At 41.0% G+C, this 19,929-nt stretch overlaps 1 protein-coding gene across 1 annotated transcript in view; it reads right to left on the bottom strand.

Annotated features, from left to right (window-relative positions):
* Window positions 1-19,929, bottom strand: part of skila (SKI-like proto-oncogene a) — a 114,796-nt gene that overhangs the window by 29,205 nt on the left and 65,662 nt on the right. Inside the window, exons 2-3 of the mRNA XM_061978796.2 lie at window positions 9,632-9,730; window positions 7,599-7,687 (exon numbers count right to left, since the gene is read on the bottom strand). Of these exons, the coding sequence (XP_061834780.1) occupies window positions 7,599-7,687; window positions 9,632-9,730 (188 nt within the window). The remainder of the gene's footprint in view (window positions 1-7,598; window positions 7,688-9,631; window positions 9,731-19,929) is intronic.

Raw genomic sequence — 19,929 nt, 5'->3', positions numbered from 1 at the left:
TTTTATATTGGTTTTGTATGTATTTATTTTTTGTTTTTGCACCTGGGGTTAGGTTGATTGGCAACACTAAAATTGGCCCTAGTGTGTGAATGTGAGTGTGAATGTTGTCTATCTGTGTTGGCCCTGCGATGAGGTGGCGACTTGTCCAGGGTGTACCCCGCCTTCCGCTCGATTGTAGCTGAGATAGGCTCCAGCGTCCCCCGCGACCCCGAAGGGAATAAGCGGTAGAAAATGGATGGGTTTTTATTCAGTCTTTGGTGGAGCTAAAGATAATATTTGAATATTGTTTTTAATATTGTTGTGCAGCACTTTGGAAACATTTCTGTTGTTTAACACAACATAAACACAACAGAACAAACACCCAGAATCCCATGCAGCCCTGACTCTTCCGGGCTACATTATAAACCCCTGCTACCACCTAACCCCCCCCCCCCCCTCTGTGCGTCGGTTGAGGTGGGCGGGGTTTGGTAGCGGGGGTGTATAATGTATCCCGGAAGAGTTAGGGCTGCATGGGATTCTGGGTATTTGTCCTGTTGTGTTTAAGTTGTGTTACGGTGCAGATGTTCTCCTGAAATGTGTTTGTCATTCTTGTTTGGTGTGGGTTCACAGTGTGGCGCATTATTAGTAAGAGTGTTAAAGTTTTTTTTATACCGCCACCGTCAGTGTAACCTGTGTGGTTGTTGACCAAGTATGCCTTGCTGTCACCGACGTGAGCAAGCGGAAGCCTCATACAACGTGTGGCTGATCAGGCACGCTGGTTGTAGTGGGTGCTATATGCTGTAACATCACAGCACGCATGATGCTGACAAGCTCCATTCATTTAAAACCCGCGTACCGCACCAGCTTTCAAAATTCCTTATAAAGGTGTGGGCGGCGTGTCTGAGACCCCTGGTTTATACATAACACAAAGCAAAAAAAAATAAATTTGTATGCAGTGTTATTTCTAAGGCTGAAACGACGCGTCGACGTAGTCGACGTCATCGGTTACGTAAATACGTCGACGCCGTTTTTGTGCGTCGGCGCGTCGCATATTTACGTCACACTACTTTACTGTCATGGCGGAGCGCAAAGCAGACGATGCGAGCGAGGGGAAAAAAGCACGCCAAAAGTCGTCAAAAGTGTGGGAGTATTTCAATAAACGGCCTAATAATGTTGTTGTATGCACACTGTGTCGAGCGGAAATGGCCTATCATAGCAGCACAACGGCTATGAACGAACATTTGAAAAGAAAACCCCCGACAGCGTTCTTGCCATCACCATCAACAAGTCAATCGTCCGCGTGCGTATACGTTGTCATTATTACACAAAAACATGAATGTGTCATTTGTATCTGCGTTGTAAATTCATAAACTAAAGCACCGTTTCGCTCTGAGAGGCGCGTTTGGCGTGCCTGTTCAGTGTTTACAAAGACGCGCTCCTCTTTAACGCTGTGGAGAGGCGGCGGCGGCGAGCGAGCGGCGAGGCGGGGCGTGCCGGGAGCGACGCCGCAATCGTGCCCAGGTGCGCGATCCGCGCAGTTGGAAGAGAAAAGACTTTGTGTAAAATTAAAAGATTGTAAACCTGGCAAAGCCGTCTGGCGTTCAGTCTGTCGGTCCTGAAAGAACCCCACGGCACAAGACGTGTCACAAACGCTAACGTTAATTAGTTGTGCAAATACCTTTTACAACATTAACAGTTACATATACTATGTACAAACCAACAATTAACTTTCACTTTAATCATACTATCATTGTTGTGTTATTAAGCAAAATAAGCAATACTTTTACTTTTGTTGAAATGTTTACACTGTACACTTTTTTGTATTGGATGTTTAGCTTTATTTTTGCACATTTTAGCAAATAAGCAATACTTTTACTTTTGTTGAAATGTTTACACTTGTTACAGAATATTTCCGTTTTGCACTTTTTTGTATTGGATGTTTATCTTTATTTTTGCACATTTTAAAGCAAAATAAGCAATACTTTTACTTTTGAAATGCTTATACTATTCCAGAATATTAAGATTTGCACTGGATGTTTACTTTTATATTTGCACATTAAAAAGCAAATAAGCTACTTTTAATTTTGTTAAATGTTAAAAGTTTTAAATGTTTACATTGTTACAGAATATTTTGTCATGTTGTTGTCAATGTTGACTGACTAGTGGCCATACTTTTTTTTTTGTAAATAAAAGCCATGCCTTTTGAAAAAACTGGCCTACATTTATTTTTACCTCTTCATTTTAAATTAAAAAAAAAAATCGGTAAAAGGAAAAATAATCTATAGATTAATCGAAAAAATAATCTATAGATTAATCGAAAAAAATAATCTATAGATTAACCGATTAATCGAAAAAATAATCTATAGATTAATCGATAGAAAAATAATCGTTAGCTGCAGCCCTAGTTATTTCATTTAAAATTACAAAAAAATTTTGCGGCTCCCATTGTTATCTATAATTTGTGAAACTGGTCAAAATGGCTCTTTGACTGGTAAAGGTTGCCGACCCCTGTGCTATACAAATAAAGTGGATTGGATTGAAAATTAATGTTACGTTTTTAGCGAGTGTCCACATTTTTTCATCAGAAGCATACCGTGCCCATGCAATGCACAAATCTGCCGCTTTAAAATAAGTTCCATCCATCCATTTTCTACCGCTTGTTGTTTTAGGAATTTCAACGAAAATAATTCAGTGTTTGAAAATAAAGTAACACTCTGACATATCTTTAAAAAAAGTTAAATATAAAAAAAATGGTGCTTTCAAGTTACCGAGCGCCCACAAAAGCCAAAGTTATAATGCATCTTTTGTGGAAACAAGCCCTTAAGTACTTGAAGGACTGTGACGATTGCTTCCAACACAACACAGGCGTGAGTGAGAAGTGAGCGTCGTGGAGTAGTGACAACTTCCTACCCTTTATCTGGATATAGCAAACTGCCGTGTGTTAGAGCTCTCAAGGGGCAAAAACATAGCTAGTTCTACTTCTGTCACCTCATTCTGTGTGGATGGCAGATACAGAGGGGGAGAAATAGGCGGCTTTTACCAAGCTACTATAGAGAAGCATGTTGCTAATTGGAATCGTCTGTTATTGATCATTTTCTTCTTAACCATACAAATAGGAACTATTCTGGGTATGTTTTTGAAGAGTATCCTCAGAGGGATGTGTGCTGAGTTTGGTACTTTCATATCACATATGTACATAATATGGAACGGTGGCTTCTTCAGTCAAAATGTTGCATGGATTTTGTTTTACACACCATCTGACTTTGTCTTCAGAATGCACCGTTTTGTTGGAGGTCTTATCTAGGTGCCGAAGCCCTCCTCCAGGCCAACTCAACTTTGACGGCGTCCCCTTCAGTCATTTTGTAGTTTTTAACACTTCTGTATCGAGTCTACTGATAGTTATAACTGTATTATAGTTAGAACTACACTCTGCTTTTCATTGGAAATGGCAACAGTGAAGGATGCATGTGCATGTAGGAGCCAGTCTGCCCCACAACAAGAGGATAAAGAAAAAGAAGGAACTCAGTGACCAGAGATGGGTAGAGTAGCCAGAAATTGTACTCAAGTAAGAGTACTGTTACTTTAAAGATTTATTACTCAAGTAAAAGTAAGGAGTAGTCACACAAATATTTACTTGAGTAAAAGTAAAAAGTATGTTGTGAAAAAACTACTCAAGTACTGAGTAACTGATGAGTAACATACACACTCATATATATATATATATATATATATATACATATACATTGATATATACAGTATATCATTTATATGTATTTATTTTGCTGTTTTTGTTTACATGTTAAAGGTGTTTTAATGAATATACATGCATGTTTAACATATAGATTCCTTTCTTTAATGAAGACTAGAATATAAGTTGGTGTATTACCTGATTCTGATGACTTGCATTGATTGTAATCAGACAGTAGTGATGATAATGTCCACGTTTTCAAATGGAGGAGAAGAAAAGTTCCTCCTTTCTGTCTAATACCACATGAAAGTGGTGGGTTTTTGGCATCCTATTTGTCCAGCTTCCATATTCGTTTTTATACACTTTACAAGAAATATATTGGCGTCAAACTCCGTAGCTTGCTAGCTTGTTTGCGCTGGCTTTCGGAGACTCTTGTTTTGAAAGCGCAGGCGCGATGGAGCGGCACTTTTATTGTGAAGACAGGAATGTCCTCATGTGCGGTCAGTCTTGAGGCTTTTGACGGGATGTACGGTTGAAATAAAAAAAGTATAATTTTTCCTTCACACTTTTGATTGATTGATTGAAACTTTTATTATTAGATTGCACAGTACAGTACATATTCCGTACAATTGACCACTAAATGGTAACACCCCAATAAGTTTTTCAACTTGTTTAAGTCAGGTCATGTGACCACCTGGCTCTGTTTGATTGGTCCAACGTCACCAGTGACTGCATCTGATTGGTGGAACGAAGTGAAACGTCACCAGTAAGGCAGGCACTTTGAAGGTCTGTCTGACAGACCAAAACAAACAAAGCGTGCATTAACAGATCGATAAAAATTAGTAGCGAGTAGCGAGCTGAATGTAGATAAAAGTAGCGGAGTAAAAGTAGCGTTCCTTCTCTATAAATATACTTAAGTCAAAGTAAAAGTATGTTGCATTAAAACTACTCTTAGAAGTACAATTTATCCCAAAAGTTACTCAAGTAGATGTAACGGAGTAAATGTAGCGCGTTACTACCCACCTCTGGTCAGTGACAACTTCGGACTACAATGGCAGACTCGCGAAAAGCTCTTCGGGTAAACCTCTACTATATCCTGTGACGTCACATGTTGGAAATCGCCATTCCAGACGGCTCGTTCGAAACAAGTATGTAGGCAGGAAAGATTGTTTTATAAATATCTCCGTCATGTCTCCGTGCTTTGATACCTGCTGCCCCCTACTCATATGGAAGAGTATTACATGGTTACTCTGCCGAGCTCTCGACAGCACAGACACATTTGCGGATTATAATTACCGTAATTTTCGGACTATAAGTCGCAGTTTTTTTCATAGTTTGGTGCGACTTATACTCAGGAGTAAATTATTAACACATTAGCGTATAATATCCAATAATATTATTGATCTCATTCACGTAAGAGACTAGACGTATAAGATTTCATGGGATTTAGCGATTAGGAGTGACAGATTGTTTGGTAAACGTATAGCATGTTCTATATGTTATAGTTATTTGAATGACTCTTACCATAATATGTTACGTTAACATACCAGTTGGTTATTTATGCCTCATATAACGTACACTTATTCAGCCTGTTGTTCACTATTCTTTATTTATTTTAAATTGCCTTTCAAATGTCTATTCTTGGTGTTGGCTTTTATCAAATACATTTCCCCCAAAAATGCGACTTATATATGTTTTTTTCTTTCTTTATTATGCATTTTTGGCCGGTGCGACTTATACTCCGAAAAATACGGTACTTACTGTTATGGTAATCAAATGGTGGCTGCTATAGAGAAGCATTATTTAACGATTTTCATCTTAACCACCAAACCAAATGCTAAATTATAGCGGTGCAGTGAAGGACTGTTTTCACTGCTGGACTCTAGAAAGAGGTTCCGCAGCCTCCGAAGCAGAACCTCCAGGTTCTGTAACAGCTTCTTCCCTCAGGCCGTAAGACTCTTGAACGCATCATAATTATCCCCTCCACTCCCCCCAAAATGGATTAACTCGCTGGAATAAAAAAAGACAATATACAAACCCCGTTTCCATATGAGTTGGGAAATTGTGTTAGATGTAAATATAAACGGAATACAATGATTTGCAAATCATTTTCAACCCATATTCAGTTGAATATGCTACAAAGACAACATATTTGATGTTCAAACTGATAAACTTTTTTTTTGTTGCAAATAATCATTAACTTTAGAATTTGATGCCAGCAACACGTGACAAAGAAGTTGGGAAAGGTGGCAATAAATACTGATAAAGTTGAGGAATGCTCATCAAACACTTATTTGGAACATCCCACAGGTGTGCAGGCTAATTGGGAACAGGTGGGTGCCATGATTGGGTATAAAAACAGCTTCCCCAAAAATGCTCAGTCTTTCACAAGAAAGGATGGGGCGAGGTACACCCCTTTGTCCACAACTGCGTGAGCAAATAGTCAAACAGTTTAAGAACAACGTTTCTCAAAGTGCAATTGCAAGAAATTTAGGGATTTCAACATCTACGGTCCATAATATCATCAAAAGGTTCAGAGAATCTGGAGAAATCACTCCACGTAAGCGGCATGGCCGGAAACCAACAATGAATGACCGTGACCTTCAATCCCTCAGACGGCACTATATCAAAAACCGACATCAATCTCTAAAGGATATCACCACATGGGCTCAGGAACACTTCAGAAAACCACTGTCACTAAATACAGTTGGTCGCTACATCTGTAAGTGCAAGTTAAAGCTCTACTATGCAAAGCAAAAGCCATTTATCAACAACATCCAGAAACGCCGCCGGCTTCTCTGGGCCCGAGATCATCTAAGATGGACTCAACCAAAGTGGAAAATTGTTCTGACGAGTCCACATTTCAAATTGTTTTTGGAAATATTCGACATCTTGTCATCCGGACCAAAGGGGAAGCGAACCATCCAGACTGTTATCGACGCAAAGTTGAAAAGCCAACATGTGTGATGGTATGGGGGTGCATTAGTGCCCAAGGCATGGGTAACTTACACATCTGTGAAGGCACCATTTATGCTGAAAGGTACATACAGGTTTTGGAACAACATATGCTGCCATCTAAACGCCGTCTTTTTCATGGATGCCCCTGCTTATTTCAGCAAGACAATGCCAAGCCACATTCAGCACGTGTTACAACAGCATGGGTGCGGGTACTTTCCTGGCCCGCCTGCAGTCCAGACCTGTCTCCCATCGAAAATGTGTGGCGCATTATGAAGCGTAAAATACGACAGCGGAGACCCCGGACTGTTGAACGACTGAAGCTCTACATAAAACAAGAATGGGAAAGAATACCACTTTCAAAGCTTCAACAATTAGTTTCCTCAGTTCCCAATCGTTTATTGAGTATTGTTAAAAGAAAAGGTGATGTAACACAGTGGTGAACATGCCCTTTCCCAACTACTTTGGCACGTGTTGCAGCCATGAAATTCTAAGTTAATTATTATTTGCAAAAAAATAAATAAAGTTTATGAGTTTGAACATCAAATATGTTGTCTTTGTAGTGCATTCAATTGAATATGGGTTGAAAAGGATTTGCAAATCATTGTATTCCGTTTATATTTACATCTAACACAATTTCCCAACTCATATGGAAACAGGGTTTGTAACATACATCCATAAACGTCGATGCATATGAAAAAGTGCAATGTATTTATCTGTACAGTAACCTATTTATTTATTTATTTATTTATATATGCACCTTATTGCTTTTTTTATCCTGCACTACCATGAGCTAATGTAACGAAATTTCGTTCTTATCTGTGCTGTAAAGTTCAAATTTGAATGACAATAAAAAGGAAATCTAAGTCTAAGTCATGTGTTAGGTTGAATTCTGTTGATCCTGACGTGGCTTTCATCAAATGTATTGTACGAGAAGGATGATTTCCGGCTGTAAAGATGGTGAATGGTGTAGTACCTGGGGTGAACCAGGGTGGGGTGTCCTGGCTCCTCCTTGATGTCTGAGAAAAGGCCTTTATACACCACAGTTGGGGGAGATGTTTTCTCCTGTAAAGGAGAAATTGCAGGGGTCTCTTTTAGTATAATTTGGAATAGGAAAAAATGACCATGCATGCGAGTGCTCAGATGTGGTGGTGTGAATATGGGGAGTCGAAGCGGGGCTGCAATATACATTGCGCTGTTGGGATGCTAATCCATACCTGCCAACCGGTAGGTCCAGGACAAAGTCCTGGTGGGGGGTTCAGGCCCGACGCAAAATGATTATTAGCATTCAGACAGGTTAAAATGTTGCTAAAACCATCACTTTTCTACACAGTGACTTTTCAAAACAAAAATATTACAGCAAAAATCATATGGGTTGATTGACATGTTTATTCTGTAAGCTAACTTCAATAGTTTGAAATTATTTTGACAGTTAATGCCAGTTATCCTGTCAACCTTTCACAAGACTTCAATTTGTTAATTGAAAGTATAAACAGTATAAACACTTTTTACAGTAAACAAATGGTAAAACAGTACTAAACAATTCCATAAAAAAAAAAATTGGTGTCATTAACTTTCTGTCCAAGCTTGTATAATCTACTGCCTTGTTCAATTGTAAAAAATATTCTGTGCCTAAAATTCACATTTCTATCACAATTATCATACTGTAAACATGGTAAGCTAACTTCATTAAAATTAATGGTCTTGTCAATAGCACGGAATTACAATTCAAATGTAGTTTTTTTGTAAGCCTTTCAAAAGAATTCAAAATATGAAAAATTCATGAAAATTAATTTAAGCCATCAGACACTTGAAAAGTGGCACATCACATCTCTAATGTAATCATTTGAACTTTTCAACAGAAATAGCACTGCAAAAATATTAAGGACATACTTCTGTATTTTGGTAGTTATGCTGTCAACATTTAACAAGATTTCTTCAACTTGGACTTGAAAGCATAAATAGTATAAACACTTTTAACAGTATAACAGTACTAAACAATTCCAATAGATAACATTGGTGTCATTACCTTTTTGTGGCTAAAATCCAAATTTAGCAACGGCATTAGACTTGTTTGTTTTTTTGTCCCGACGTGGTCTTTTACATCGCTAATTCCTCCGTGTCCGATCGAAAAATCTTGTCTGCACAAGGTGCAATTCGCGTAGTTTTCACCCTTTTTGGAACGGATAATTATTCCCGGATAGGCTTTTGAATATTCTTCACGGAATGACTGCAGTTTTCTTTTCGGTTTAAGACTCCTTTGCGATTTTTCTCCGGCTGATTCCATGATAGTTCGCTCGTTTGGAAACAATGGCAACTGGTGCCTCGTGCTTGGCAGCGGTGCTAGAAATAGCCTCGCGCATGGCATTCGGAATGGCTCGATAGGAAGTTACGGGAAGCAGTGTCGATTGTCATTGTTGTTACGCGATTTCGTGAATAAAACTTTAAAAAAAAAATAATATTTTAATTAATGAAAAACCGTATTTTTTATCACTGCAACCGTAACCCGGAATAGGTTGATGAAAACCGTACTAATTACGGGAAAACCGGAGTAGTTGGCAGGTATGCTAATCTAATAAAGTACATGCGGATGAGGCACAACCTGCAACAGTGAGCATCTGTACGTGCATGTCTAAGGAACAAAATACATAATCATGATGAAGAGCACCCCTCAGTATGTGTGCATGTGAAGATGGGATGTGTGCTGCAGCTGGGGGGAGGTGAAAAGAAGAAGCTCTGCAGCGATGTTATTGTAAGTGTGTGTTAGTGTGAGTGTGTGTGTGTATGTGACAGTGAGATCTTCCCGCCTGACATGTCGCAGAGAGAACGCCAACAGAACAGAATGGATGGGTTGGCGTGGGTGGTAGTTGACCCTGAGAGCTGACCTGCATGTATACGAGGGTGGCGACAGCAGAGCGAGCAATAAGAGGTGACGGAGGGGGGCGGCAATGATAGAGGGCGAGCATGGGTAGAGGAGAGAGGAGATTGGTGTGGCGCCCGGCGACTGACCTTTCTCGTGAGCTCCGCTTCAGCCAACTTGCTGCCTGGGGAGCAGAGGTCTGCGGAGGGTCTGTGCGCCTGGCTCTCTTCATCGTCCTCGGCCTCTTTCTGAAATAGGGAACACACCAGGGTTAAACAAGCGGGGATGATGCAGATGTCGACGTGGGAAAGAAATTGAGGAAAAGTGGAGATAGAAGCTAATTACATTCAAACTACACTGCAAAAAGTGAAATCTAAGTAAGATGAAATATCTCAAATAAGGGTGATATTTGCTTATTTTCTGTCTGATAAGATAATTCTTCTCACTAAGCAGATTTTATGTTAGAGTGTTTTACTTGTTTTAAGTGTTTTGCTCCGAAATGATCTCAGTAAGATATTACAGCTTGTTGCTGAGATTTGATGACCTATATTGAGTAAAACATGCTTGAAACTAGAATATCAAGTGTTGCAAAGCTGTGTCATCAACACTCACAAGTATAAAACTGCTTTTTTAAAGTCATCATTTCTTACTTCAAGCATGAAAAAAAAAATCGTGATGCCGAGCGCATATCATTATGTCAAGATAATGGCACTAGCATTTACTTCATTTAAGAATATTTTTCAACATATTGAGCAAAAAGGTCTCTTTTTTTTTCTACCAAGAAAAGTGCACTTGTTATTAGTGAGAATATACTTATTTTAAGGTATTTTTAAGTTCATTGAGGTTAGCTAATTTGTACTTGTTTTGGAAAGTCTTGACAAGCTGAATTTTCTTGTTCTATTGGCAGATAATTTTGCTTAAAGGGGAACATTATCACAATTTCAGAATTGTTAAAACCATTAAAAATCAGTTCCCAGTGACTTATTATATTTTTCGAAGTTTTTTTCAAAATTTTACCCATCATGCAATATCCCTAAAAAAAAATTCAAAGTGCCTGATTTTAACCATCGTTATATACACCCGTCCATTTTCCTGTGACGTCACATAGTGAAGCCAACACAAACAAACATGGCGGATAGAACAGCAAGCTATAGCGACATTAGCTCGGATTCAGACTCGGATTTCAGCGGCTTAAGTGATTCAACAGATTACGCATGTATTGAAACGGATGGTTGTAGTGTGGAGGCAGGTAGCGAAAACGAAATTGAAGAAGAAACTGAAGCTATTATATCGGTTTGAACCGTATGCAAGCGAAACCGACGAAAACGACACGACAGCCAGCGACACGGGAGAAAGCGAGGACGAATTCGGCGATCGCCTTCTAACCAACGATTGGTATGTGTTTGTTTGGCATTAAAGGAAACTAACAACTATGAACTAGGTTTACAGCATATGAAATACATTTGGCAACAAGTGTTTTGGTCCTAAATGATCTCAGTAAGATATTACAGCTTGTAGCTGAGATTTGATGACCTATATTGAGTAAAACATGCTTGAAACTAGAATATCAAGTGTTGCAAAGCTGTGTCATCAACACTCACAAGTAGAAAACTACTTTTTTAAAGTCATCATTTCTTACTTCAAGCATGAAATAAAAAATCATGACTTTGACACAATTGTGTCTCATAATTAAAACAGATGACAGCCAAATGGACTTTGCTGTTTTATTTTCAATGAAACAATAGAAAATAGGTACTCATATAGTAGTACAGTTGGCACAGTACAGTAAACTGACAGTTAATATGTAAACATTTCAAACAATTTTGAACAGAAATAGTTCATGCACATTCAGATAAATTCTTCAAAATTACAATAAAAAAAAATTGGGCCGGGGGCCGGGCTGTATATATGCGCACTAATTGACTGAAAGAGCACGCACTTGGCGCGATGATGTCATGTTATCCATGGAAAAATAGACAATATGATTTGCCTGAGCGTCTAGGAGACCCCGAGAGTAACAAGCGTTTGCCTTTCCGTTAAGAACAATAAATCAGTTTTTAGTATCAGTTTGCTGGTTTCAAGAAATGTAATGCCGAGTGCATATCATTATGTCCCATCTTAAAACTCATTTGCATATCATTTAAGTCCCATCTTAAAATTCATTTGTATACTCTAGCCTTTAAATAGCCCCCCTGTTAGACCAGTTGATCTGCCGTTTCTTTTCTTTTCTCCTCTGCTCCCCTTTTCCTTGTGGAGGGAGGGGGGGGGGGCACAGGTCCGGTGGCCATGGATGAAGTGCTGGCTGTCCAGAGTCGGGACCCGGGGTGGACCGCTCGCCTGTGCATCGGCTGGGAACATCTCTGCGCTGCTGACCCGTCTCCGCTCAGGATGGTGTCCTGTTGGCCCCACTATGGACTGGACTCTTACTATTATGTTGGATCCACTATGGACTGGACTCTCACAATATTATGTCAGACCCACTCGACATCCATTGCTTTCGGTCTCCCCTAGAGGGTGGGGGGGTTACCCACATATGCGGTCCTCTCCAAGGTTTCTCATAGTCATTCACATCGACGTCCCACTGGGGTGAGTTTTTCCTTGCCCTTATGTGGGCTCTGTACCGAGGATGTCGTTGTGGCTTGTGCAGCCCTTTGAGACACTTAATAATAATAATAATAACTGGGATTTATATAGCGCTTTTCTAAGTACCCAAAGTCGCTTTACATGTAGAACCCACAAATCATTCACACATGGTGGTGGTAAGCTACTTTCATAGCCACAGCTGCCCTGGGGTAGACTGACGGAAGCGTGGCTGCAATTTGCGCCAACGGCCCCTCCGACCACCACCTATCATTCATCATTCAATTCACCGGTGTGAGTGGCACCGGGGGCAAAGGGTGAAGTGTCCCGCCCAAGGACACAACGGCAGCGATTTTTTGGATGGTAAGAGGCGGGGAGCGAACCTGCAACCCTCAGGTTTCTGGCACGGTTGCTCTACCCACTACGCCATGCCGCCCTATAACTTGTGATTTAGGGCTATATAAATAAACATTGATTGATTGATTGATGTCAAGATAATGGCACTAGCATTTACTTCATTTAAGAATATTTTTCAACATATTGAGCAAAAAGGTCTCTTTTTTTTCTACCAAGAAAAGTGCACTTCTTAGTGAGAATATACTTATTTTAAAAGGTATTTTTGGTTCATTGAGGTTAGCTAATTTGACTTGTTTTAGAAAGTCTTGACAAGCTGAATGTTCTTGTTCTATTGGCAGATAATTTTGCTTAGTTCAAGTAAAATGCCCCTAATTTTTGTATTTTTTTCTTCTTGTTTTTGAACACTGACTTTTTGCTTTTTGCAGATGATGTGGTCCTGATGGCTTCATCTGGCCAGGATCTCCAGCTCTCGCTGGATCGGTTCGCAGCCGAGTGTGAAGCGACTGGGATGAGAATCAGCACCTCCAAGTCCGAGTCCATGGTTCTCGCCCGGAAAAGGGTGGAATGCCATCTTCGGGTTGGGGAGGAGACCCTGCCCCAAGTGGAGGAGTTCAAGTACCTCGGAGTCTTGTTCACGAGTGAGGGAAGAGTGGATCGTGAGATCGACAGGCGGATCGGTGCGGCGTCTTCAGTAATGCGGACGCTGTATCGATCCGTTGTGATGAAGAAGGAGCTGAGCCGGAAGGCAAAGCTCTCAATTTACCGGTCGATCTACGTTCCCATCCTCACCTATGGTCATGAGCTTTGGGTTATGACCGAAAGGACAAGATCACGGGTACAAGCGGCCGAAATGAGTTTCCTCCGCCGGGTGGCGGGGCTCTCCCTTAGAGATAGGGTGAGAAGCTCTGTCATCCGGGGGGAGCTCAAAGTAAAGCCGCTGCTCCTCCACATCGAGAGGAGCCAGATGAGGTGGTTCGGGCATCTGCTCAGGATGCCACCCGATCGCCTCCCTCGGGAGGTGTTTAGGGCACGTCCGACCGGTAGGAGGCCACGGGGAAGACCCAGGACACGTTGGGAAGACTATGTCTCCCGGCTGGCCTGGGAACGCCTCGGGATCCCCCGGGAGGAGCTGGACGAAGTGGCTGGGGAGAGGGAAGTCTGGGCTTCCCTGCTTAGGCTGCTGCCCCCGCGACCCGACCTCGGATAAGCGGAAGAAGATGGATCGATGGACTTTTTGCAGTGTAGAAGGGGTTCCAGACAAATGATGGGGGAATGGAGACGAATGGAGTCGCGAGGCAGGGAAACCGAACAAGGCTATGAATAAAAGACGAGCGGGTCGTCGACGCCGTTTCGACCTGGCTTTCCATTATGTGATTCATCGGTAAACATTTCGCACAGCATGGAGTCTGCGTCGCTCGCTGTATATATTTTATACGGCACGTACATGTGTCTTTTTGAATCATCAGGGCAGGTTCTTAGCCTTTCAGCCTTCAGCAAATACTACCAGCAGGGCTTCTCATTTGTTTGTGCGGTTCTTTTCTCTCAGCGAATCCAGGCCACGCTCAGTCAGAGGCCACGAGCTTGATGGAGCCGATGCTTATCTGCGGCGAACGGGGGGGGTAGAGAGGCAGGGGGTGGGGAGATAATGACCCTTCTCGCACTATTTCAAAAAACCAAACAAACCAAGAGACATAAGACACCAGAGGAACAGGACTGTCGGGTATCGCCGCCGTGTAAACATCTACACCTGGCAGGCAGGGGCGGGGGAGAAGACAACAAGGATGCAGAAGAAGAGGAAAAGACGAGGAGCATGTATGTACTAAAGCATCAATAATTGACTTAGGGGTCTTTAAAAGCCGTCTATAAGCATTCATCCACATGTACACAGTGAATATTACAACAAGACAGCAGTTGATGGGCTTCAATAAAAGGATTTTACAAGCTTAGATGGGAATTATTCATTCTCAATTACTCCACGTTTCTCATTTGACATGTTTTTTTCCCCCAATATCTCTAAGGCTCGGAGTAAATATGGATATTTAGGGCCCGCATGGCCCATTGTAAAAGGAATCCCGAAGGGAGTCCTTTTACAATGGGACAGAGGACCCTATTGAATTTGTAAGGTTTTATTATTATTCTTTCTTATTCCGCAGCTTTGCGCGGTACTTTGACCCTCTTAACATGCTTCAAAACTCACCAAATTTGACGCACAGATAAATAAACTCGAACAAAACTCTTTGGTAAAAATACCAAACCTCAAAACTTAAAATTGCGCTCTAGCCTCCCCTACAAAGTAAACTTTTTCTAACTCCCAGTACAAATGTCGTAGAGACATAAAACAAAAACCTCTATGTAGGTCTCACTTAGACTTAAATTTTATTAATTTATTTCCTCGGGCAAAAATCAACAGGAAGTTGGCAATTCCCCCTTCAAGACAAAAAAGTACTAAAAACAGTCACTTTTGCCTCTTTGAGCTGCAATTTGACCCCTTTAACATGCTTCAAAACTCACCAAACTGAACGCACACATCAGGACTGGCAAAAACTGTGATCTAATAAAAAAACCTAACCCCAAATTCAAAAATTGCGCTCTAGAGCAATTTTTGAATAAAACGGAGAAAAAACTGCTCCTCGGAAGAAAAAAATTACAAAACTGCCTGTAACTCCCACTGGAAAGGTCGGAGAGACATGAAACAAAAACCTCTCCGTAGGTCTCACTTAGACCTACATTTCATAAATTGACAACCCCCAGCAAAAATCAACAGGAAGTTTGCTATTCCCCCTTCAAAACAAAATTTTTGTAAAAACCGGTCACCTTCCTTCAAAATCTATCTCCTATATGTATATGTGTGTGTATGTATGTATGTTTATATATGTGTATGTGTACATATGTGTATGTATATGTATATATGTGTATGTGTGGGTATGTATACGTGTATGTGTGTATGTGTATGTGTATGTGTGTATGTATGTATGTATGTATATTTCTGGGGGTACGCTCTGGGCCTGCCTGTCAGACGGGGGTCGACGCCTCAGGCTACTGCATCCGAACTGCGTGTCTGGAGCTCCTGGGTCCCGCTGTCCATCCCTTCCGGGTGCCCGTCTTGGTTGGGGCCTGTTGGGCCTAGTCCCTGCGTCTATTGTGGTAGCTTGGTGCTGCAAGGTATTCCGAGGTGCTGCGAGTCGGCCAGTTGCTGGGGTAGTGACCTTGTTTGTCAGCATGTCTGTGATCTTCTTTTAATTCTTTTTTTTTTTTTAATTAATTAATTAATTAATTTATTTATTTATTTATTTTTAAAATATATTTTATTAATATTATTTTTTAATTTTTCCCCTCCCTCAGGGGGGGGGCTCGGCGGGGCGGTTGCTGGTTGTTCCATCTCCATCGTTGGGGTCCCTGCGGGTGGGGTGGGTGGTTCCCGTGGCCCTGTGCCTGGGTGGTCCTGCGGCGGCCGGTTTGGGTGGGGTGGCCGGGGGCTGGCCTCGCCGCGCTCTCCGGGGGTGGGGGGTGGGCTCGTGGGGTCCCGGTTGCCGGTGGGGCGGGGGCGGTCTTCCCGTCCGGTTGCGGGGAGTCTCTGGGTCCTTCGGGCGGGGCGTCTCGCCTTTCTGCCCGTGTGGGGTGTGGTCTCTCGCTGGCTTGGGGTCTGGCTGTCCCCTGCTTTTCTCGTGCCCTGTCCTCCGCCGGGTGCGTCTGTCTGCGGCCTGCTGCTGGCCCTTGTGGGCGGTACGGTGGGTCGGGCTCTGGGGTTCCTGTCGCTGGCCGGCTTGGCTGCGTGGGGGCGGTGGTCCCTGGTTCCCTGGGCACCACGCCTCCTGTTTGTGGGTTGGGCTCTCGGGGGTGATGGGGCCGTGCTCTGGCTCCCACGCACTCTGGGAGTCGAATGTATTGTACATGCAAATTCACGTATGCTCACATACGTACATAGGTACCTACGCTCCCACATACATACACAAATACAGTACATATTTACCTACCTAATGTTCGTACATCCACACGCACATTCAATATACAAACATACACATACACATACTGTACATATACATTCACTGTACAAACACATATACACATTCTGTACATATACATTCACTGTACAAACACATATACACATTCTGTACATATACATTCATTGTACAAACACATATACACATTCTGTACATATACAAGTACATATGCATACTTACACTCATGCACATAATCACGTTTCATCAAACATATATTAACGTTGTTGCCCTAGGGTAAACTGGGTGTAACACATGGCACACTGACAAAGCTTAACCTATTGTGACTATAACAATCTACAAGGTTAATGTAGGTTGCTTCTCTTTCTCCCCCTCCATTTTTCTGCATTCTTTCGTATCTCAAGTTATCATTACGTATATGTATTGTTGCATTTAAACAACTGTATTGTTGATAATAAAGGTAAATTATTGGTATTGTTCATTATCAATAGCGCTATTTCTATTGGTATTTGTATTGATCCATTTGTAGTGTAATAATGCTCATTGTCATTTCTGTATTATTTTTTATTTTTCGCTAACTGCTTATTTGCTATTACTTTTACCATCATATTTGTACATGTCATATTTGCTGATGTTGCTCTATTGTTGTTGTTGTTGTTGTTGTTGTTGTTTGCTGTTGTTGTTTTTGTCTCTCTGTCTAATCCCCCTCTTGTCCCCACAATTTCCCCCTCTGTCTTCTTTTTTTTTCTCTTTCTATCCCCTCCTGCTCCGGCCCGGCTGCACTAAATGATAATATAAATACATTTAATAAAGTCAAATACAAATAAGGCAACAAGAGAAGTATCCTACACTTCTCTTTTGTAAAGTAAATCTGAACAGCCGACATGGGCATCTACATCAACTATATGATTTGCCTGAGAAGCTGGACAGGACATAAAAAAAAAAAAAATTAAAAAAAAAAAAAAAAAAAAAAAAAGAATCTATCTCCTCTGAGCGCGTTTGTCGTTTAGGCTTCAAACTAACACAGGAGAGAGATTGAACCCTTGTGTATAAAAGTATAGAACAGCTTTTTAATACCTGCTCCGGTTTTGATTTTATGACCCTTCAAAGACCCGCTGCGCTGATGCTAATGTTTTTTTAAGATGGCTGCTTAAAAGCAGGAAGCACCAAAGTGCCCACACAATGCAGACAAGGTAGGTACACTAGACAAAAGTCTTGGGACACTTCAGACTAAAAGTAGACAAAAGTATTGGGACACTTAGGATTAGCACCTGCCAAATACGCGGGCCCGAACAACGCTGCTTGCAGCTTTAATTGACATTGTTATCTCTCACAAGTGATGCTCCAATAGTAGGTTTGATGCATGTATTGTTCATCTTACATATCTAAACAACCAATGAAAATATACTGAATTTAATTATAGCACAACAGTGACGATCCATCAAATATCTGTCATTTGCGTTGTCTTTTTAGGGACCGCAATGTCCCTTTGGGACAGAGGACCCTATTGTAATTGTAAGGTTTTATTATTATTATTATACCGGCCGCCTCTTTGAGCTGTAATTTGACCCCCTTAACATGCTTCAAAACTCACCAAATTTGACACACACATCAGGACTGCCGAAAATTGCAATCTATTCAAAAAAACAAACCCCAGAACTCAAAATTGCGCTCGAGCGCACCCCTAGGAAAAAACACAGACAAAACTGCCTGTAACTTTTAGTAGGAATGTCGTAGAGACATGAAACAAAAATCTCTATGTAGGTCTCACTTAGACCCAGATTTCATACACTGACATCTTTCAGCAAAAATCAACAGGAAGTTGGCAATTCCCCTTTCAAAACAAAAGTTTCGTAAAAACAGTCACTTTTGCCTCTTTGAGCTGTAATTTGACCCCCTTAACATGCTTCAAAACTCACCAAACTGGACACACACATCAGAACTGGCGATAATTGCGATCTAATAAAAAAGCAAACCCCAAAACTCAAAATTGCGCTCTAGCGCCCCCTAGGAATAAAACACAGACAAAGTTGCTCCTAGGAAGAAAACACAGACAAAACTCCCTGTAACTTCCAGTAGGAATGTCGTAGAGACATGAAACAAAAACCTCTATGTAGGTCTCCATTAGACCTATATTTCATTCATTGACAACCCCCAGCAAAAATCAACAGGACGTTTGCAATTCCCCCTTCAAAATAAAAGTTGGGTTACAAACAGTCACTTTTTTTTTTAAACATTATCTCCTCTGAGTGTGTTCGTCGTGTCGGCGTCAAACTAGCACAGGAGAGAGATTGTACCCTTCTGATTAAAAGTTGACGAAATAGTTTTAATAACTGCTCCGGTTTGGATTTTATGTGCCGTCAAAGTCGGTCCCGTCCATCGCTGCTTGCAGCTTTAATTTGTACTTGCTTTTTACTCTTGAATAAAACATTGACATTAACATATGACTTGAAAAAATATACATTTTACAAATTGTGTACTGTATTTCATTTTCTGCGTGCAAATTGTCTACTCTTAAGTAATTAGCAGCTATATAGATGTTTTTCTTTTTAAATTCCCGTCTGATAAGATGACTTAATGGAATATGATACCAAAGGTTGAAAAGCATTATTATATAATCTTTTTCAAACTTTTCTGAGCCGAGGCACTTTTTTTTTTTCATTGAAAAAATCCAGAGGCACATCACCAGCAGAAAACATTAAAAAAATGAAACCCAGCAGCCGATATTGACAGTAAAAAGTCGTTCTCGCAATTGTTTGATATGAATTCCAATCATAACCAAGCATGCATCACTATAGCTCTTGTCTCAAAGTAGGTGTACTGTCACCACCTGTCACATCACCCCCTGACTTATTTGGACTTTTTTTTGTGTTTTCCTGTGTGTAGTGTTTTAGTTCTTGTCTTACGTTCCTATTTTGGTGTTGATTGATATGTCATTTGTGGACGCCGTCCGCTCCACACACGTTAAGTCTTTGCTGTCGTCCAGCATTCTATTTTGGTTTACTTTGCAGCCAGTTCAGTTTTAGTTTTGCATAGCCTTCCCTGCACAACTCCAGCTGCCTCAACAGAGCAAAAAGCATCACCAAGGACAGCACACACCCTGGCTTCCACCTGCTACCATCGGGCAGGCGCTATAGGTGCATCAGAGCCAGAACAAACAGACTCAGAGACAGCTTCTTTCCCAGAGCTGTCACCATCTTGAACTCTAACTTATAATAATAATTCACCCCTATACAATATCCTACTGTGCAATATTACCCTTCAAGTGCAATACGTCCGACACTGATTGTTATTTATTACTCCGGTACTCTTGTCTTGTTGTATATTGTACAATATTTTGTATTTCTATAGTGTTTCTATAGTGTTTTGCATATTGTAATTATTGGATAGTAGTCTGTTTATTTCAAGTGTTAGTTTTTTCTTTATTACCTGTTGTGTAATTTAATTAGTTTTTACCCCATATTTGCTCCCACTTGTGAGTCCTTAATCTCGTTATATACAAATATAATGACAATAAAGTCCATTCTATTCTATTCTTCTAAGCTTAAATG

Source organism: Nerophis lumbriciformis, linkage group LG19 (assembly GCF_033978685.3).
Source record: "Nerophis lumbriciformis linkage group LG19, RoL_Nlum_v2.1, whole genome shotgun sequence".
Classification (NCBI taxonomy): domain Eukaryota; kingdom Metazoa; phylum Chordata; class Actinopteri; order Syngnathiformes; family Syngnathidae; genus Nerophis; species Nerophis lumbriciformis.
The sequence above is the reverse complement of the archived record's forward strand: the minus strand, read 5'-3'. Positions and strand labels throughout refer to the sequence as shown.